This window comes from Rhinatrema bivittatum, chromosome 11 (genome assembly GCF_901001135.1).
Source record: "Rhinatrema bivittatum chromosome 11, aRhiBiv1.1, whole genome shotgun sequence".
Classification (NCBI taxonomy): domain Eukaryota; kingdom Metazoa; phylum Chordata; class Amphibia; order Gymnophiona; family Rhinatrematidae; genus Rhinatrema; species Rhinatrema bivittatum.
The window spans coordinates 3,204,216-3,226,646 of NC_042625.1; the positions used below are offsets into that span (position 1 = coordinate 3,204,216).

The window sequence follows — 22,431 nt, forward strand, 5'->3', positions numbered from 1 at the left end:
GACAGAAGACAATGTGTGATGGTAAATGGAACCTTCTCTGAAGAGAGAGCGGTTTTAAGTGGTGTACCGCAAGGATCGGTGTTGGGACCTGTCCTGTTCAATATCTTTGTGAGCGACATTGCGGACGGGATAGAAGGTAAGGTTTGTCTTTTTGCGGATGACACTAAGATCTGCAACAGAGTGGACACGCCGGAAGGAGTGGAGAGAATGAGACGGGATCTAAGGAAACTGGAAGAGTGGTCGAAGATATGGCAGCTGAGATTCAATGCCAAGAAGTGCAAAGTCATGCATATGGGGAGTGGAAATCCGAATGAACTGTACTCGATGGGGGGGGAAAGGCTGATGTGCACGGAGCAAGAGAGGGACCTTGGGGTGATAGTGTCTAATGATATGAAGTCTGCGAAACAATGCGACAAGGCGATAGCAAAAGCCAGAAGAATGCTGGGCTGCATAGAGAGAGGAATATCGAGTAAGAAAAGGGAAGTGATTATTCCCTTGTACAGGTCCTTGGTGAGGCCTCACCTGGAGTACTGTGTTCAGTTCTGGAGACCGTATCTACAAAAAGACAAAGACAAGATGGAAGCGGTACAGAGAAGGGCGACCAGGAAGGTGGAGGATCTTCATCGGATGACGTACGAGGAGAGATTGAAGAATCTAAATATGTACACCCTGGAGGAAAGGAGGAGCAGAGGTGATATGATACAGACTTTCAGATACTTGAAAGGTTTTAATGATCCAAAGGCAACGTCAAACCTTTACCATAAGAAAAAAATCAGCAGAACCAGGGGTCACGATTTGAAGCTCCAGGGAGGAAGATTCAGAACCAATGTCAGGAAGTATTTCTTCACGGAGAGGGTGGTGGATGCCTGGAATGCCCTTCCGGAGGAAGTGGTGAAGACCAGAACTGTGAAGGACTTCAAAGGGGCGTGGGATAAACACTGTGGATCCATAAAGTCAAGAGGCCGCTAATGAAGAGTAGGTGACTCGCCAGAACGATGGCTACTGCCTGGAGACAATACCCTTATTCAATAAACATACACATGGGTTACTGTGACTCCAACATCACTCTAAGCTTCAACAGCAAGAGGAAATGAGGAAAAAAGGATTTGCACTCACAAAGACGGGAGTAGCTGGCTTGTTACGGCGGTTACTACCCCAAACCAAATAAGCCTGATACTTCACTTTCAATGCATATCCAGCATAGTTCTCTGCTTCAACGGCAGGGGAGAAGAAAAACTGATACTTCACACATCCAGCAGAGCTCTCAGCTTCAACGGCAGGGGAGAAGAAAAAAGGGTTCGCACTCACAAAGCAGGGAGTAGCTGGCTTGTTACGGCGGTTACTACCCCAAACCAAATGTGCCTGATACTTCACTCTTGATGCATATCCAGCATGGCTCTCTGCTTCAACGGCATGGGAGAAAGACTGATACATCACGAATTTCCAGCATAGCTCTCTGCTTCAACGGCAGGGGAAAAGAAAAACTGATACTTCACGCATATCCAGCATAGCTCCCTGCTTCAACGGCAGGGGAGAAGAATAACAACCAATAAGGGCTGTATAACATAGTCTGGGTAAAAACAAATAAGCATGGGTGTAGCTTGCTTATTGCGGCGGTTACTACCCCTACTACCCCTAACTAATCAAGCTAGATATTTCACTTGGAGGCAGCTCCATCACCGCTCTCTACATTAATGGTGGGGGTGGAAGGGAAATAGAACTAAGAGCCAAGAGAAACAGATAAGAGAAAAAATGTGTGAAGCTTGCTGGGCAGACTGGATGGGCCGTTTGGTCTTCTTCTGCCGTCATTTCTATGTTTCTATATGTTTCTATGTCTTTTTCCTCCTTAATTGACAGAAGAAAATCAACCCATAACTTAGGTCATTTTCTATGGCAATTCCTATTCTGCAGCTTAACATGGCGGTAGGCTTCAATTGACGAAAGCCGAAGTTGATGGCAATATTATGAATGCAAGTTTCTGGATTACTATTTCCAGCATAGATTGTGGGACGTGTGGAGGATAAATTCCAAGCAAGATCTTAAAACAGTACAAGGAGTTTAAACTTAAAATGAAATCTCAGGCAACCAGTGAAGTTTCAAAAGAAGAGTAGCACATTCTTGTCTAGACTGGCCCATGAAGATCCTAGTAGTCATGTTCTGAAGCCTCTGAGCCATAATACCAGTGCAAAATTAGATTAGAAAAGACCCTCTTGGTGTCTTAGGGTCTTCATAATTAGGCTAATTCTGTAAAGAGTATTGCTGTGGAACAAATAGCTGAGCTAGGCAATTTGTTTCTGCATGGGTCTAAAGTCTTATGATCTGAACAAGAAATGAATGATTATTTTACTTATTTTATTTGAAAAATATTTGTTTGCCTATAATGTTGAAATTACTACCTGATAATCTCCTTTTCCTTAGTGTAGACAGATGGACCGAGAACAAATGGGATAGTATCCGCGTGCTAGCAGTTGGAGACGGATCTGACGTCAGCACGGGGTATATATATCCCCACAGGAAGCGTAGCAACTTAGTAATCTTCCTTGCAAAAGCTGTTATGGATGTGTGTACTGACGCTCCGTGAAAAGTGAAACAGGATTCCCCTGACCGATTGATAGTAGCTGGAGACCGCTAGCATTCCCAACCGGAAGGCGTTGACACCTGGTAGAGTGTACGCTCTTAATTAAATTAATTAATTAAATTTCATCTGCCATTTGGATGCCCAATCTTCAAGTCTTGCAAGGTCCTCCTGCAATGTATCACAGTCTGCTTGTGATTTAACTACTCTGAATAATTTTGTATCATCTGCAAATTTGATAACCTCACTCTTCGTGTTCCTTTCCAGATCATTTATATATATATTGAAAAGCACCGGTCCAAGTACAGATCCCTGAGGCACTCCCACTGTTTACCCTTTTCCACTGAGAAAATTGACCATTTAATCCTACTGTTTCCTGTCTTTTAACCAGCTTGTAATCCACGAAAGGACATCGCCTCCTATCCCATGACTTTTTAGTTTTCGTAGAAGCCTCTCATGAGGGACTTTGTCAAAACGCCTTCTGAAAATCCAAATACACTACATCTACATCACCTTTATCCACATGTTTATTAACCCCCTTCAAAAAAATGAAGCAGATTTGTTAGGCAAGACTTCCTTTGGGTAAATCCATGTTGACTAAGTTCCATTAAATTATGTCTTTCTATATGCTTTACAATTTTGTTCTTGAGAATAGTTTCCACTAGTTTTCCCGGCACTGAAGTCAGGCTCACTGGTGTATAGTTACCCAGGTTGCCCCTGGAGCCCTTTTTAAATATTGGGGTTACATTGGCCACCCTCCAGTCTTCAGGTACAATGGATGATTTTAATGATAGGTTACAAATTTTAACTAATAGATCAGAAATTTCATTTTTTAGTTCCTTCAGAACCCTAGGATGCATACCATCTGGTCCAGGTGATTTGCTACTCTTTAGTTTGTCAATCTGGCCTACTACATCTTCCAGGTTTACAGTGATTTTGTTCAGTTCATCTGACTCATCACCCCTGAAAACCATCTCTGGAACTGGTATCTCCCCAACATCCCAACAAGCTCCAGGGAGGAAGATTCAGAACCAATGTCAGGAAGTATTTCTTCACGGAGAGGGTGGTGGATGCCTGGAATGCCCTTCCGGAGGAAGTGGTGAAGACCAGAACTGTGAAGGACTTCAAAGGGGCGTGGGATAAACACTGTGGATCCATAAAGTCAAGAGGCCGCCAATGAAGAGAGGGTGACTCGCCAGAATGATGGCTACTGCCTGGAGACAATACCCTTAGTCAATAAACATACACATGGTTACTGTGACTCCAACATCACTCTAAGATTCAACAGCAAGAGGAAATGTGGAAAAAAGGATTTGCACTCACAAAGACGGGAGTAGCTGGCTTGTTACGGCGGTTACTACCCCAAACCAAATATCCAAATTACTACCTCCACCTTCCTCTATTCCTGATGCCTTTCAACTAGCTTGATCACTCCATTCTTATACTTCACTTTCAATGCATATCCAGCATAGTCCTCTGCTTCAACAGCAGGGGAAAAGAAAAACTGTTACTTCACACATCCAGCAGAGCTCTCTGCTTAAACGGCAGGGGAGAAGAAAAAAGGGTTCGCACTCACAAAGCGGGGAGTAGCTGGCTTGTTACGGCGGTTACTACCCCAAACCAAATGTACCTGATACTTCACTCTCGACGCATATCCAGCATGGCTCTCTACTTCAACGGCATCGGAGAAAGACTGATACATCACGAATTTCCAGCATAGCTCTCTGCTTCAACGGCAGGGGAAAAGAAAAACTGTTACTTCACACATCCAGCATAGCTCTCTGCTTAAACGGCAGGGGAGAAGAAAAAAGGATTCACACTCACAAAGCGGGGAGTAGCTGGCTTGTCACGGCGGTTACTACCCCAAACCAAATGTGCCTGATACTTCACTTTCGATGCATGTCCAGCGTGGCTCTCTGCTTCAACGGCAGGGGAGAAGAAAAAAACTGATACCTCACGCATATCCAGCATAGCTCCCTGCTTCAACGGCAGGGGAGAAGATAAACAACCAATAAGGGCTGTATAACATAATCTGGGTAAAAACAAATAAGCATGGGTGTAGCTTGCTTATTGTGGCGGTTACTACTCCTACTACCTCTAACTAATCAAGCTAGATATTTCACTTGGATGCAGCTCCTCCACCGCTCTCTGCATTAGTGGCGGGGGTGGAAGGGAATTAGAACCAAGAGCTAAGAGAAACAGATAAGTATGGGAGAAGGGATGGGGGAAGCTTGCTGGGCAGACTGGATGGGCCATTTGGTCTTCTTCTGCCGTCAATTCTATGTTTCTATGTTTCTATTAGTAAACACGGAGGCAAAGAATTCATTTAGTCTTTCTGCAATGGCCTTATCTTCCCTAAGAGCCCCTTTAACCCCTCTGTCATCTAATGGTCCAACCGACTCCCTCACAGGTTTCTTGCTTTGGATATATTTTAAAAAGTTTTTATTATGAGTTTTTGCCTCTATGGCCAATTTCATTTCAAATTCTCTCTTCGTCTGTCTTATCAATGTTTTATACTTAGCTTGACAATGCTTATGTTTTATCCTATTTTCTTCAGATGGATCCTTCTTCCAATTTTTGAAGGATGTTTTTTTGGCTAAAATAGCCTCTTTCACGTCACCTTTTAACCATGACGGTAATCGTTTTGCCTTCCTTCCACCTTTCTTAATGCACGGAATACATATGGACTGCGCCTCTAGGACTGTATTTTTAAATAATGTCCAAGCCTGTTGAACACCTTTAACCTTTGCAGCTGCACTTTTCAGTTTTTTTCTATTTTTCTCATTTTATCAAAGTTTCCCGTTTTAAAATTTAGTGTTAGAGCTGCAGATTTACTTATTGTCCCCCTTCCAGTTATTAGTTTAAATTTGATAATGTTATGATCACTGTTGCCAAGTGGCCCCACCACCGTTTCGTCTCTCACCAAATCTTGCATTCCACTAAGAATTAAATCTAAAATAGCTCCCTCTCTTGTTGGTTCCTGAACCCAAGGATTATTAAAGCACGTTTCTCTGCTCTTCAGCATCAGGTTCTGGGAAGCTCCTCTGACAGACAAAAGACCATGCTAAAATTAAAAGCATATTTCACATTTTTCAAATATGCTTGTGCCTTTGTTTTCAGTTAATTTTATTTTTTTGGGGAATTTATCAGCGTTTATTACAAGAAGAAAAAGAGGAAGAGACAGATGTTCTACGAGGACAGCAGAATGTTAGTCCTCACATGAGTGACACCACTGGATCGAGCCGGCACGCAACTTTGATCTCAAAGATTCTAGAACTTTCAAACATGCCCTACTGAGCATATGCGGCTGTAGTCATCACCCTGCTGCCTAGGTTGAGACCCTCAGTCCCTAATATAGCTAATACATGGTGAAACTAACCCCCAGAGGAGGCAGGTGGGTTTCGTGAGGACTAACATCCTGCTATCCTCAGAGAACACTTATTACAAGTAAGCAACTCTGCTTTCTCTGAGGGCAAGCATGATGGTAGTTCTCACACATGGGTAAATACCCAGCCTTAGGCTGTCTGAGCAGGACAAAGTGGGAAACCGCTCCATGCTAAAAGCACTGCCTCTCTCCCTTTTGCCCATGAGGAAGTTGACCCACAAGGGGTCTAGGCAGGAAAAAAAGAGTTGGGTTCTACAAAGAGAAAACCATAGAAAAGACTCAGACACAAAACCTGGATCTGTAGCAGGGACGCCTAAGGCAGGGGAGCAATGTGAGTGCCAAACAAGAAATATTCTCTGCATCATGGAAAACATCAGTATGTCTAGAACCCTCTGGATACAGGAAAAAGTCCAGAGATGTAACCAAGGGAAGGACCCTTTGACGAAGACCACAGTTTTCTTCAGTTTTGCAAAACAACCGAAAAACAAACTCCCCAGAAACAAACTGCGGTCCACTGACATCCGAAGGACAGAATGTCTCTGCAGAAGTGTGCTCATGTTTGGCCAATAGGCATAATGGTCAGAAAAACCCAAGCAATGCTTGGAAGAATAATCAGTAACAATGGCAGGGTCTGTGAAAGACTACGTGCCAAGCATCAGCTGACCAGCAGGACAGCAACAAGAGTTTCAGGGGATGCAAGGCCATCCCTGAATGGGATTGCTAGCCCAACCCCTGAGCAGGGAGATACGTTAGGCCTGAAACTCACCCACACTGCACCCTGTCAAGGGCAGGCTATCCATCCTGTGTACTTGATAGTTCAGGTGAGCAGGAAGGCACTTTGGGCAACCAAGTGAAGTGAGAAAAGCAAAAGGCAGTATTGGCCAGAGTTTGGCAAAAATATAGGGAAAAAGTGGTGTATCACTCCCTGCAGGTATACACTAAGATAAACATAAATGCCTTAGCTTTTCTCCTCCTCCCCTTTAAATTTCAGTTGGAAGTTGGATGGAGCAAAGAACACAAAGGAGGCAGACCACTGGAATGACAGAGTAAGCAAAAGTCGCTAGATTGTATATCTCAACTCCAAGTGAATAACTTGCTGCGGATTCCAGTAGGGTGTTACCTGCCAAGGTAGAGCCCTCAGTCTGCTTGGAACAGCTGAAACTGAGAGCAAATTCCACAGTGAAGAAATCCAGAAACACTCCACTAAATGACAGGAAGCTAGGGTGATGAAAGTGCAACCCCCTGTCGAACATGATTTCTTTACCAGCCTGGAACCCTAGGTACCAGGGCAGGGCAAGGGTGATCTCGGAACAGATTGCCCCGAACCTGGCTTAGGTATTAATATCTCAGCCATGACAACATATTCTTCCCCCAAAGATGCATGCAGTCCAGTAAAAACAACCGTTGCCTGAATCAGGACCCCCCCTGTCCACCGACAGGGTTATCCCTAAAATAGGGAATTATAGCCTGATTGATAAACTGAAAAGTAGTAAATCACCTGGACCGGATGGAATACACCCCAGGATTCTAAAGGAACTAAAAAATGAAATTTCAGACCTATTAGTAAACATTTGTAACCTATCATTAAAATCATTCATTATACCTGAAGACTGGAGGATAGCTAATGTAACCCCAATATTTAAAAAGGGCTCCAGGGGCAATCCTGGAAGCTACGGACCGGTTAGCCTGACTTCAGTGCCAGGAAAAATAGCGGAAAGTGTTCTAAGCATCAAAATCAATAGAAAGACATGGTTTAATGGAAGAGTCAGCATGGATTTACCCAAGGCAAGTCTTGCCTCACAAATCTGCTTCACTTTTTTGAAGGCGTTAATAAACATGTGGATAAAGGTGAACCGGTAGATGTAGTGTACTTAGATTTTCAGAAGGCGTTTGACAAAGTTCCTCATGAGAGGCTTCTAGGAAAAGTAAAAAGCCATGGTAAAGGTGGCGATGTCCTTTCATGGATTACAAACTGGCTAAAAGACAGGAAACAGAGAGTAGGATTAAATGAACATTTTTCTCAGTGGAAGAGAGTGGGCAGTGGAGTGCCTCAGGGATCTGTATTGGGACCCTTACTTTTCAATATATTTATAAATGATCTGGAAAGAAATACAACTAGTGAGGTAATCAAATTTGCAGATGATACAAAATTGTTCAGAGTAGTTAAATCACAAGCAGATTATGATAAATTGCAGGAAGATCTTGTGAGACTGGAAAATTGGGCATCGAAATAACAGATGAAATTTAATGTGGATAAGTGCAAGGTGATGCATATAGGGAAAAATAACCAATGCTATAGTTACACAATGTTAGGTTCCATATTAGGTGCTACCACCCAAGAAAGAGATCCAGGCGTCATAGTGGATAACACATTGAAATCGTCAGTTCAGTGTGCTGCGGCAGTCAAAAAAGCAAACCGAATGTTAGGAATTATTAGGAAGGGAATGGTGAATAAAACAGAAAATGTCAGAATGCCTCTGTATCGCTCCATGGTAAGACCCCACCTTGAATACTGTGTACAATTCTGGTCACCGCATCTCAAAAAAGATATAATTGCGATGGAGAAGGTACAAAATGATAAGGGCAATGGAACAGCTCCCCTATGAGGAAAGACTAAAGAGGTTAGGACTTTTCAGCCTGGAGAAGAGACGGCTGAGGGGGGATATGATAGAGGTGTTTAAAATCATGAGAGGTCTAGAACGGGTAGATGTGAATCGGTTATTTAGTCTTTCAGATAAAAAAAGACTAGGGGGCATTCCATGAAGTTAACATGTGGCACATTTAAAACTAATCGGAGAAAGTTTTTCTTCACTAAATGCACAATTAAACTCTGGAATTTGTTGCCAGAGGACGTGGTTAGTTCAGTTAGTATAGCTGTGTTTAAAAAAAGGATTGGATAAGTTCTTGGAGGAGAAGTCCATTACCTGCTATTAATTAAGTTGACTTAGAAATTTGCCACTGTTATTACTAGCAACGGTAACATGAAATAGACAGTTTTTGGGTACTTGCCAGGTTCTTATGACCTAGATTGGCCACTGCTGGAAACAGGATGCTGGGCTTGATGGACCCTTGGTCTGACCCAGTATGGTATGTTCTTATGTTCTTCAGCCACTGCAACCAAAAAGTAGCATCTCTGTTACTGGATCCCTCATCTTCCAACTCCCTCAGCTAAGGATATGGCGATAGATTGAAAGGCATGCTCGCTAACCAGATGGATTAGAACCCTCCTCACTGAGGTATGGCTCTGCAGGCAAGAATGACTGGCAATAGTGGTCCTTATAAAAACAAAACAAAACCCTATTGAGCTCAGCACTTATGAAAGGTGAGACCTAGTGGGAGAATTCCCTAATCTTCACTGGAGAACTACTCTGGAAAGGCTCCCTAGTGAAACAGACCTGCTGTGCGTTAGGGCGTCCTAAGGAGAGCGCTACCGCTCGACTGGCTCTCAGATCCCACGAGGAATCGTGAGCAACCACCAGACAGAAGTAGTGACATGCTTTCTCCAGGAAACGGAGAATGAGGGACACCCCTTGCGGAGGTAGACAGTCAGGAGTCTAGAAGGGAACCCATAAGAGTTGCCCTGGAACTCAGTCGAATCCTCCCTTCCTGAAGGGATAGGAAAGCAACGGGAATTGGACTCTTTCGAGCCGGAAAAACCTGAAAGTGGAGACACCATCACCGAGGCTCAGAAGCAACCAATTTGTTACTGGAAGCCACCCTTGAATTGGGAAGGTCACCACAGTAAATCCACAAAGGGGCCCCAGCAAAACAGTCAGATGACTGTTACTACCTTGCCCTGGCCTACAACGAGATGCACAGATTCAAAGAATTGAGGCTCCAGGTCGGCGATAAACCTGCCAGGGACAGAGCCCCAGGGCCCCAGAAAGGGGATTTGTGACATGGCAGGGGTAGAAAAAAAAAACAAACCTTCTTCCGAGGAAGGAGAAGACTTCCAACACTACCCTCCTGGTGTCCACTCCCCTTTGGGTTCGACGAGGAACGCAGACCAAGGTCAGTCCTGTGGCTGCGGCGCACAGCCTGTTGTGCCTGCTACAAGGGAAACACACACACACACACACACACACACACAGCAGAGGACAACAGGAGAATAGAGCTCTCTGCTGTAAAAGCACGCTGACCAGTACTCATACAGTGGCATTCCATCCTATGGATGGCGGCACACCTGTGACCCCACTCGCCACGCGAATCCCATGGCACAGCAAGAACCAAGTGCTAGAGTTGGTGGCTGCGTGCTGTCAAAAGGCAAATCACAGAGTGTGTGATGACACCTTCCTCGCCAGTGCTTCCCAATACTTTGTGGTGCAGAATTGACTAGGAGCTGAGACCTTGACACAACAATAGCAGAGCCCTGGCATGCCAGGGTGCTGCCTGCCATCATGTGAGGCGCTTGGAATAGATGCCTTGCCATACCCGACCATGCATGCTGTGCTCTACTGTCCCCTTAACTCCCAGTGGACTGCATAGGAACAGGGGGACGCTGTCATCACACTGGGGCTCTGGGTATGGCATTGTGGTGCGTGGCGTTCTATGATGTTGCCCCCTCCAGTACCTGATAACACTCCAAGAGGCTGGACACAGCCCTTGACACTGTGGGGGGAATGACAGCAGCGAAGTCAATGGTGACAAACAGTGCCCATGGTGCTCTGCGGTCATTCATGTGGTAACAGACCAAATCCACTTGTGCCCACAGTGGTGACTGCGCCCATAGGGCGCATAGTGCTTTTGCACTCACCAATGATGGATCACATTCAGGGCACCAGACGAAGCTGCATGGATCGGTGGTACCAAAGATGCCAGGGGCACCAGCAGGCAGAGGTTCTGCAGCCCCGACATGCCTCATCAATGCCCAGAGGAACCAATGACTGCCAGCACCATCAATTGTTCCCCTTGGCTCATCTATCTGTCCGAGGACATCAATGTTGCAAGCTTGTTGGCACCCTTTGCCAGCGGCTATGGCTGAGGATAATGAGCGCTAGTGCTCATTTACAATAATGGAGCATGAATCCAGGTGGGGCCTCTGATGCCTTCTGATCCCAGTGGCTCAGGGCCCCCGAGATCATTGGCATCCATGGTCCCCAATAGCCATAGGCCAGTGTTGAGACACCACAATGTCCCTCGGTGCTCCGTCAGGACATTGCAAAGGTGCCTCGAGGGCACAAGACCACTACGCCTGTAAAGAATGGCCCCAGTGCTCGATCCATTCAAGGCCAAAGTCCCTGCTGCTCGACTGCTTCAGTGGCACTTGAGGGCTCCCAAGAGCCCTGGCAGTCAATGCATAGCGATGGCATCGCGGGCAGCCGCAGCATCGAGGCCATGCCCCTTGATGGCATCGGGGGAGGCCATTAGCACCCCTCGATGGGATTGAGGGTATTCATGGCATGGAATAGAACAGAGGCATCCATGGCACTGATGGGACCAAGGCATCCATGAAATGGACTAGTCCACCACCTCGAAGCCCAAGGTGCTTGATGACTCTGGTGCCTGAAGTCCACAAATGCCTACGGCAAGGAAGGCCCTTATGGCATCGAGGGCACAATGGCACCTCGATGGTATTAATGGTGACTACAGCACTCAATGGCAGTCCTGGTCCCCAACACGGTCCTGACATCGATATGTCAAAGCAATGGTGTGCTGGTCACAAAAGTGCATGGGCAACCATTACAGGGCATGGCACCAAAGCTGCGGCAGCAAGCTGCTTGCCAGGCTCCTGCTCATCCTCTTTCACCAGGAGACTGCACTGCCATACCGGCAAACAAGAGGGGAGGCTATGTCATCCAGGGCTTCTGCCTGTGGAGGCTAGTTCCTTTGAATATAAAGGATGAGCTCTCCCTCCCACAGGAATAGTGTAGTCCTCGATCTCTGCACTGTCTGAACCTCCACTGATGCTGATCGATCGGTGCAACGACATGGAAATCCTGCCCAGGTAGAATTCAAGTGAGTCCCCAGGCTCAGCAGCCTATATGGATCACCAACAGACTGCATTCAGTCAGTCCTGCCAGCACCTGACAAAGGTACAAAAACAGACAGAGCAAGGAGAGGACACATATTAAACTGCCAGTGCAGTATTTTTTTTTTAAGAGATAGAAAAAGACCCTGCCAGACTGCATAGCGACTGCTTCAACGGACTATCGCCTGCTCCAGGGGACCTCTCCTAAGCCCCAGCGGCCTGGGTCCTCACAGGCTCCTCCTGGGGGGACCGCAGTCTTCCAAGGGTGAAGTTCTTGCTTGGTCTCTCGGCTCCGAGCCACCTCCCGGCCAATCTTCACGGCGGTGACCCGTCAACCTCCTTTCCACCATCTGCACGGCCACCTCTCCAGCGACAACAAGCTTAAAGAATTTTGGTTTGCATTTAAGAAAATCCCAAATATGCATCACTAAAATAGTCAAAGTGCTACCAATATTACTACACGAAAAATAAGTGCAGAAAAGTTTATTGGTTAAATAGTTGTAACTGTAACCTCCAATTTAACTTCAATATTCATCCAAATGAGATTTCATTTCTTGACATTTCAATTTCTCTTAATACTGATGGTTTTTCTACCTCTATTTATCGAAAAGAGACTGATCGTAATATTCTATTAACTTTTGACAGCTTTCATCCACGAGTCTTGAAGAAGAATATTCCTGTTGGACAGTTTCTAAGACTGCATCGGCTCTGCTCATCTAAAACGGAGTTTGTGTCACAAGCTAAGCAGATGTTTTCACAGTTTAGAGAGAGGGGGTACCCTTTTAAAGTTCTGAAAAATGCATTTAAATGTGCACTATATGTGAACCGAGATCTTTTGTTTTTGCCACAAGAACGCTCCACTGATGGTTCTGTTAATTGCAAGCTTTGGTCCTCACTCATTAAACACCACCTTTAATAGCCCTCTCTGGTTTACTTTTTGCCATGGTAAGAATCTTCATGATTTGTTGGTTCATTCTGAACATTGCTCTAGTATTACACAGTCTCATGTCTCAGGAGTTCATAAACTGCGTAGTCACTGTTCATTGTGTTCACTTGCATTAACAAAGTCTTCTTTCACATATCCTAACTCCGAAAAAATGTTTCCTTTACGTGGCACCTCTGACTGTACTTCTTCAGGGGTGGTTTATGTCATTTGCCCATGCCAGAAATTATATGTCGGTAAAACAACACATAGGATCAAGACATGCATTGTAGAACATCGCTCTAATATTAAAAACCTTCGAGAGAATGCTCCCTTAGTTAATCACTGGGTTTCACTATCTCATTCGCTTTGGGATCTAAAATCTTTTGTCATCAATGTTGTTTTACCTCCTCCCCGGGGGGAGGGGGCAACTTTTCAGAAATTTTAATTCGGAAGGAGCAAAAATGGATTTACATTCTGAGAGTGGAGGTTTTTTTTACTTGAGTCCCTGTGCTGTGATCTGATTGGCTAACTTTTTCCTCTCTGTTGATTGGTTGATGCTTTTCGCGCCAATTTGACAGCGTTTAAAGTCCATTCTGTTCCTTATACCTGTGCGCTCCCTGTGAACCTACATAACTGTGGACATAGGTATGTCATTTCTTTTGTATTACATCGGCTTTACCCATTTGTTGGTCTCATTTTAGTAGAACTTGCTTCTATGCATCTCTTCACAGATTGTTGTTAAAATTAGTTGTCCCTCCTGATGCAGCCTTGCGGCGAAACACGGGGTCCGTGTCAGGGGACCCTTCGAAAAATTTATATTTTTACAGTGGTATTGCTGAATCTGAAATATTTATTATTTATGAAACTTTATATGTGGACCAATAAACTTTTCTGCACTTATTTTTCGTGTATTATTGATGCTGAGTGCAGTAACACTTCTCCCTTGCTTATTGTGGATCTACCAATATTACTGTTATATGTTTTTAGCACATTTAAAAAATTTGAAACAGAACATTCATTCTGTCCATCTGCCAGTTACACCTTTTTTGGTTTTTTTTTTCAACTGGTTGGAGGAGTAGTCTAGACCAGTGGTTCTCAACCTTTTTTCTGTCGGGACACACCTGACAGATGGTTCTCACATGCATGACACAGTGACCAATGATCATCATGGGCCTAGATGTAAAAGTACAGTCTGCATCCACGGGAACCCTCCTGACCCACAATAATGGATGTAAAGCAGAATTATGACATTCCCCATACAACACACCCTACAAAAAAGATATTCTGGTTCTGGTGTCATCTCAGTAACAGCAACTCAAACTCTTTCTACTTCCAGGCTCAATAGCCCTACTTATGAAAAGACAGCAGTTTACCACCAATGCATGTCCTCTTGAGAAAATACAACAAATAAGACTGATACAAATGCTTACATGCTAGTAAAATATCTCATCTCGGTAACAGTCACAGAACCGACCTAACATACTCCCAGGATCTGAAGTAATGCACATAAACTAATCCGCACACAGTTAAACCTGTATTATGGAATACACTCAAACAGGAGCAACCCTATCTATGAAAAGGCAACACTACAAATATTAAATCAGGCCCTAAAATAAATACACCTCTTATTAGGAAAACAGAACTAGCAAGCAGCTATAGATCCCCACAGAGAAATAATTGTAAAACTATACTAATAAGCAAAATAAATGTTTCAAAACAGCTAAGAACAGAATAACATCCAACAATTAAAATCTCATAAAAACTATTAAAAACATTTTCCAAACACCAATAAAATATTTCAAAAAAGCAGACATCACATAATATTAAATAATTTAAATGGCAGCCAATCAAGAAAAATAAACTTTAAAAGCCACCTTTACTTACCCCCACCAGCAGCTCTCCTACTCCTCTTCCTTGCAGGCTGTAGCATACACTAGAAGCAGCAGTAGTGGTTAAGCTCTATACTCATGGTCCTCTTCCTTAGGGCCCATGTCTCTCACACACACCCCATAACAGTCATGCTCCCATGACCAGTTTCTGTCTCTCACACACCAATCATCTTTGATACACACACACCAGTCACCTTCCTGAACAGTTTCTCTCATGCCATACACACACACAGGCTTCCTATTCCCGTGTTCTACTTACATATACGGGCTTCTCACTCTCAATCACTTTCTCTGTCACAAACACACACACACACACACACATACACACACACTCACCAGTCTCTCACTCCCATGCTTGTTCTTCCACATGCACAGGCTTCTCGTTCCCATAATCACTTTCTTTCTCTCTCTCTCTCACACACACACACACACAAACACACATACACACCAGTCACCTGATCTCTCTCTCATGCATACACACACACACACACAGGCTTCCTGCTCCCATGTTCTCTTTCAGATATACAGGCTTCTCACTCCCATGCTGTGTCACACACACCCAGGTTTCTCACTCCCATATTCACTCTTCACATGCACAGGCTTCTCATTCCCATAATCACTTTCTCTCTCTCACATTCACCCACATCTCTTTCTCTCACACACACACCGTCACTTTACCAACCAGTCTCTCTCTCATGCATACACACACACAGGTTTCCCACTCCCATGCTCTCTCACATAATCAGGCTTCTCACTCCCATGCTTTCTTTCACACACACCCACACAACACCAGGCTTCTTACTCCCATGCTTTCTCACATACCCAGATTTCTCACTTCCATGCTTTTTATCTCTCACACATAACACACACACACCAGCCACCTCCCTGAGCAGTCACTTTCATTGTCCCTCACACATACACACACACGAGCTCTCTGACCAGTTTCTCTCAATCACACACATGCTCTCAATCAAATACATTCTCTCACTTACACACAGGCTGGCTGGCTGCTTCTCTATCTCTCACTCATTTCCCCTCCCCCCCGCCCGAGCACAAATGGTAGCTGCAGCAGCCTTCCCCTCCTCCAGCCCCGCAGGCCAAGAAAGAAGAATCCCATCGGCCGCGGGAGGCTCATGCTGCTGTCTCCTTTCCTGATTACTGGCTGCTTAGATTGCTCGGGGGCCGATGCTGCTCCCACCGCTGCTACTTTTCCACACGCACGGCTCTTTCTCCTTCCTGTGCACCGCACTGTGTATCATTTCCTGTTCCAGGTCACGGGGGGGGCAGGTGTGGGAAGAAGAAAAGGCCAGCCGTGGGTGCCACACTCCTTCTAGCACCGCTGCCGTTCCCACTGGGCTTGAACATGCTGATAGCCCGGCGGCAAAGGCAGCAGGGAAGGAAGAGAAGCGGGAGAGACCAGGAGCACGCAACACACCGGTTGAGAATCGCTGGTCTAGACCACAGTGATCAACAAGGGTGAAATGTTTTTGTTTCTCCATTTCAAATGTCTTTCTGCCCAAAAATGTAGAGATTACTTACCTGATAATCTCCTTTTCCTTAGTGTATGCAGATGGACTCAAAACAAGTGGGTATAGTGTGCTCGTGCTAGCAGTTGGAGAAGGATCTGACGTCAGCACGGGTACATATACCCCCGCAGGAAGTGCAGCAATTCAGTAATCTTCCTTGCAAAAGCTTTATGGATATATGTGTACTGACCGATCAATTAAATGAACAGGATTACCCTGACCGATTGATAGTAGCTGGAGACCGCCAGTGTTCTCAACCGGAAGGCGTCGACACCCGGCAGGGTGGATGCCCTATTATAAGAAAAACATGGCTTACCGTGAGTCACTGAATCCCCATGTATACCGGCAGCCAGGCGGGATGCTGAGTCCATCTGCATACACTAAGGAAAAGGAGATTATCAGGTAAGTAATCTCTACATTTCCTAGCGTGTAGCAGATGGACTCAAAACAAGTGGGATGTACAAAAGCTACTCCCGGAATGGGCGGGAGGCTGCCCGAGGTCCGTTCAGGATTGCCCTCGCAAATGCTGTGCCCTCCCTGGCCTGGACGTCCAGACGGTAGAATCTGGAGAAGGTATGGAGGGAGGACCACGTCGCTGCTTTACATATCTCTGCAGGCGACAGCAGCTTAGCTTCTGCCCAAGAGGCTGCTTGTGCTCTGGTAGAGTGAGCCTTGACCCGTAGAGGCGGTGGTTTCCCTGCTTCTACGTAGGCTGCCTTGATAACTTCTTTGATCCAGCGGGCAATGGTTGCCCGTGAGGCCGCTTCCCCTTGCTTCTTCCCGCTGTGAAGGATGAACAGGTGGTCCGTCTTTTGTACTGCTTCTGACATTTCCAGGTATCTGGACAGCAGTCTGCCGATGTCGAGACTTCTTCAAACCTTCCGTGGTTGGCAAGGATATGGTTTGGTTGAGGTGAAATTGTGAGACTACTTTGGGTAAAAAGGAAGGAACCGTGCGAAGATGGATAACCTCTGGAGTGATTCTGAGAAACGGATCACGGCAGGACAGTGCTTGTAGCTCTGAGATGCGGCGTGCTGAGCAGACAGCCAGCAGGAACACCATCTTTAAGGTTAACAAACGTAGGGACAGGCCTTGAAGTGATCTGAAGGTGTGTCCCGCTAGAAATTCCAAAACTAGGTTGAGGTTCCACATGGGTACTGGCCACTTCAGTGGCGGACAAATGTGTTTGACTCCTTTCAGGAAACGTGAAACGTCTGGGTGTGTGGCGATGCTATTGCCGTCATTCCGGGGACCGTAGCACGATAGCGCTGCTACTTGAACCTTGATGGAATTGAGGGACAGACCCTTCTGAAGTCCGTCTTGCAGGAAATCCAAAATGATAGGGATCTTAGCGGCATGTGGATTGGTGCTGTGAGTTTCGCACCAGGCTTCAAATACTCTCCAGATCCTTATATATGTTAGTGATGTGGAGAACTTGCGTGCTCGGTGGAGTGTATCTATTACCGGCCCCGAGTATCCTCTTTTCTTCAGTCTAGCCCTCTCAATGGCCAGACCGTAAGAGAGAATTGAGCTGGATCCTCGTGGAGGATAGGACCTTGCCGCAGCAGGTCCCTGTGAGGAGGCAGGGGAAATGGAGTCCCTGCCAGTAATCTTCTCATGTCTGCATACCAGGGTCTTCTTGGCCAGTCCGGGGCCACTAGAAGAACTAGGCCTCTGTGCCGCTGAATCTTGTGTATAATGGCGCCCAGCAGGGGCCATGGAGGCAAGGCATATAGCAGGATCCCCTGAGGCCATGGCTGTACCAGGGCATCGATCCCCTGGGATAGCGGATCCCGCCTGCGACTGTAATATCTGGGTACTTGAGCGTTGGACCTGTCCGCTAGTAGGTCCATGCCCGGAGTCCCCCACTGATCCACAATCATCTGGAAAGCTGTGGGCGACAGCTGCCATTTCCCTGGATTTAGGCTTTCTCTGCTGAGGAAGTCTGCCGTGGTGTTGTCCTTCCCGGCAATGTGGACGGCGGAGATGTCCTGGAGATTTGCTTCCGCCCAAGTCATCAGGAAGGCTATTTCTAGGGATACCTGTTGGCTTCTGGTTCCGTCCTGTCGGTTGATGTATGCCACCGTGGTGGCGTTGTCCGACATCACTCTGACCGCTCTGTTTCGAAGTTTGTGGGCAAACCGCAGGCACACAAGCCTGACTGCCCGTGCCTCTAGTCGGTTGATGTTCCACCCCGACTCTTCTCTGTTCCACCGCCCTTGGGCGGTGAGTTCTTCGCAGTGTGCTCCCCATCCGTTCAGGCTGGCATCTGTCGTGAGCAGGGCCCAGGTTGGGGAGGACATTCTCGACCCCCGGCTCATATGGCCGGGCTGCAACCACCATCGTAGCTGATTCCGCACCCTGGCTGGTAGAGGTAGGTGTACGGTGTAGTTCTGTGATCGAGGGCTCCACCGAGATAGGAGGGCGCGTTGTAATGGCCGCATATGAGCCCGAGCCCACGGCATCACCTCCAGAGTGGATGCCATAAGGCCGAGGACCTGTAGGTAATCCCAAGCTGTGGGCCGGGTGGCGCTCAGCAGGGCCAGCAAACGATTCCGGAGCTTTGATCTCCTCTTGGAGGTCAGACTGACCTTGTCTTCCTGGGTGTCGAATCGGACTCCTAGGTATTCCAGCGACTGAGACGACTGTAGGGAACTCTTGTTCAAGTTTACTACCCAACCTAGGCTTTCCAGAAGAGCTATAACTCTGTTGGTTGCCTGGTGGCTCTCCTCCGGTGACTTCGCCCTGATCAGCCAATCGTCCAGGTAGGGATGGACGAGGAATCCCTCCTTCCTGAGGTACTCCGCCACTACTACTATGACCTTGGTAAAGGTCCGTGGCGCGGTGGCTAACCCGAAGGGTAAAGCTCGGAACTGGAAGTGTTGGTCCAGGACCTTGAAGCGTAAATAGCGCTGATGATCCCGATGGATTGGGATATGCAAGTAGGCTTCCGACAGATCTAGGGATGTGAGAAACTCCCCTGGCTGTAATGAATTTCTGACAGACCGCAGTGTTTCCATGCGAAAGCTGGGGACCCGTAGGTATCTGTTGACTGACTTGAGGTCCAGGGTGGGCCGGAAAGTGCCCTCCTTCTTGGCCACGATGAAATAAATGGAATAATGCCCAGAATTCATCTCCCTTGCAGGCACTGGGATTATGGCTTTTAGGGACAGGAGCCTCCGCAAAGTAACTTCTAGGGCCGTCCTCTTAATGGGCGAACAAGGAGATTCCACAAACCTGTCCGGCGGGAGCCGAAGGAAATCCAGGTAATACCCTTCTCGGATGATGGCGAGGACCCACTGGTCCGAGGTAATCTCGACCCACCTGCGGTAGAAGAGGGATAGCCTGCCCCCTATGGCTGCTACCCCCAGATGGGTCGGCTGATTGTCATTGTGGGGTACGGCCGGGACCCGAACCCGAGCCTGTTCCCTCTTGTTGTGCTTAGGCCGAAAGGGCTGGTTCCTGGCCTGTGAACGAGGTGCTTGGTAGCGAGTCCTGTAAGGGTTGAAGCGCTGAGAGGTTCTACCCCTGGATGGTCTAGGAAAGGGGCGCTGGTTTCTCCTTGACCGGTCTTCTGGTAGACGGGGTAATGGAGAGGCACCCCATTTATTGGCCAGTTTCTCAAGGTCGCTGCCGAACAGGAGGGATCCCTCAAAGGGCATTCTCGTGAGGCGTGTCTTGGAGGAGGAGTCGGCCGACCAATTACGTAGCCAGAGCTGTCTCCTGGCCGCCACTGAGGATGACACTCCTTTGGCTGCCATACGGACTAAGTCGGAGGCTGCATCAGTGAGGAACGAGAGAGCTGATTCCATGTCTTCTCCTGGGGTGTTGTTCCTAGCTTGTGATAAACAGGAACGTGTCACCACGGTGCAGCAGGTCGCAATTCGTAGGGACATGGCTGCCATCTCAAAGGCTTGTTTCAGAACGGTGTCCATGCGCCGGTCATGTGTATCCCCTGAGGGCCGTCCCCCCCTCCACCGGAATGGTGGTGCGCTTCACAATTGCGCTAACTATGGCGTCTACCTGGGGGCACGCCAGCTTCTTCTTGGTTGCCGGGTCTAAGGGGTACATGCCAGCCCAGGCCCGACCCCTTTTGAATGAGGCCTCCGGCGTATTCCATTCCAGATTGATTAACTGCTGAGCTGCTTGTAGGAGGGGAAAATGGTGAGACGTTTGACGCAGGTCCTCTAACAGGGGGTTCATTCTAGGTTCCTCTGGGGCGTCATGGCCCGGGATAGCCAGCTCCGACAGGCATTGAGAGATCAGGCCTGGGAGATCCTCTTTCAGAAAGAAATGCCTCATGGTCCGATATGGTTCAATCCCCGAGGGAAGTTCTCCCTCCTCGGGGGACTCGTCGTCTTCCTCAGGGCAATCTGAATCCCCATAAGTGGGGGTTCCGGGTGGCACGTGGCCGTGCCTAGGCCTTGAAGGTCCAAGAGCCGGGTCATCCTGTACATATGGACCCGCTCGGGGAACAGCCTGCATTGTGACATAGGCATGAATCCCCTTGAATAATTCCACCCAGGAGAGCGAAGCAGGAACTGGTCTGAGAGGTACCAGGTCCCTCGGGTTCCCCGGCTGCTCACTGCTGCTTGCTAGGTCGGGGGTGTTCCCTGAGGAACTGGCAAGTACGCTGGGCTGCGACAGGTCCTGACCTGGAACTCCAAGGGCCTCTTCACATTGCGCACATAGGGAGTCTGCTTCCTCGCTCTGTGTGGCTCTAAGGTTGCATGCCGAGCAGAGGCTCATGCCTGATGCTGGAGGGGCCGGCTCTGCCGACACATGGGCTCTCTTACGCTCCATGTGCGCCTAGGAACGGACGCTTATCAGCGGGCGCCTATGAATGCGCGCCTAACACGCGCCTAACAACGTGCGCCTAACAGCGTGCTCCTAACAGCGCGCGCGTAGCAACAGGCGCCTATTGCACGGTGACGAACCAGGCAGAAAAATGGCGACCTCCGTGGCGGATTGCCACCTAGGCAGACTCTGCTAATCCTCGCTTCCTCGGAGACCAACAAGTAAAGATGTACGCCTTACCTTGTCTTCGGCGCTTCCCGGTTGCGACCCGGGCGGTCTCCGGCTGCGGGGGGAGAGGGTGAGTACAGTCACCGCCGCACTCGAGGAAGTGCACCCGCTGCCTCTGGGCCGCGCCCGAACTCGTCTCGCTTGGGGGCCAAGTCCACGCCGGGACCGCGGATGCCTCTACGCCGCGCCCGAGCCCTTCTCACTCGGGGGCTAGGTCCCTGCTACGAGCCGGCCACCGGACCGAGGCACTTACCTCCGAGGGACCACGGAAATCGCCTCGGGAAACTCAACTGGGGGAGGGACCGACTGGTATCACCGCAGGAGTGCGGGGCTCGTCTTCAGGTAGATTTCTTTTATGAATTTAGTCGTGTAGAATTTGGAAACACGCTCAGCGAGCGTGAGGTAGCTCCAAACTGCTTTGGAGACGGAAATTACTGAATTGCTGCACTTCCTGCGAGGGTATATGTACCCGTGCTGACGTCAGATCCGTCTCCAACTGCTAGCACAAGCACACTATACCCACTTGTTTTGAGTCCATCTGCTACACGCTAGGAAAATGAATTTTAATAAACCCCATAGATTTCTTGGTCATTTTTTTTGTTTTAATTACAGATGAGATACATCTACAACCATAAAAGCCAATTTTCAACTTGAGAAATGTGTGTAGAATATGGTTAATATATCCTGCAAGCCTGTTTGTGGCTTTGGCAATTGGTATCTAAGCATCCTTGGGGTGAATATCCATAACCTAGAAATGGAAAGGCTGAACAGAATTATTTTCACTGACCTGCTTTGTGGCTCCTTGAGTGTCCATTATCCTTCCCAGTGTCAGTGTCATGTCCGAGTCTGTAGCTGATGTAAACCATTTGAACCCATAGAGCTGAAATGTGCCATCAGGCTGCTCTCTGGCAACAGTCTCTGTGCCACTAGCTGAAAACAAAACACACAGGATGGAGGTTTCCAGGCTCTTAAAGACAAATAATGGTTTTGAATGTTAACACAGTTCTTCATGTTGCTCACGAAGAGTAGCATCCTTTAAAAAGGGAACACTTATGTTCATAATTCAAGCTAGGAGAGGCAATTACAAACTGAAACAGAAGGTGTGGAGGTAACCTGCACAGAAAAGCAATTACATCCC

General features: G+C 47.5%; 1 protein-coding gene across 4 annotated transcripts in view; it reads right to left on the reverse strand.

Annotated features, from left to right (window-relative positions):
• Positions 1-22,431, reverse strand: part of LOC115100538 (acyl-CoA dehydrogenase family member 11-like) — a 358,748-nt gene that overhangs the window by 235,371 nt on the left and 100,946 nt on the right. For all 4 annotated transcript variants that reach the window (XM_029619049.1, XM_029619048.1, XM_029619045.1 and 1 more), the window contains one exon: positions 22,081-22,223. In XM_029619049.1, coding sequence (XP_029474909.1) covers positions 22,081-22,223 — 143 coding nt within the window. The remainder of the gene's footprint in view (positions 1-22,080; positions 22,224-22,431) is intronic.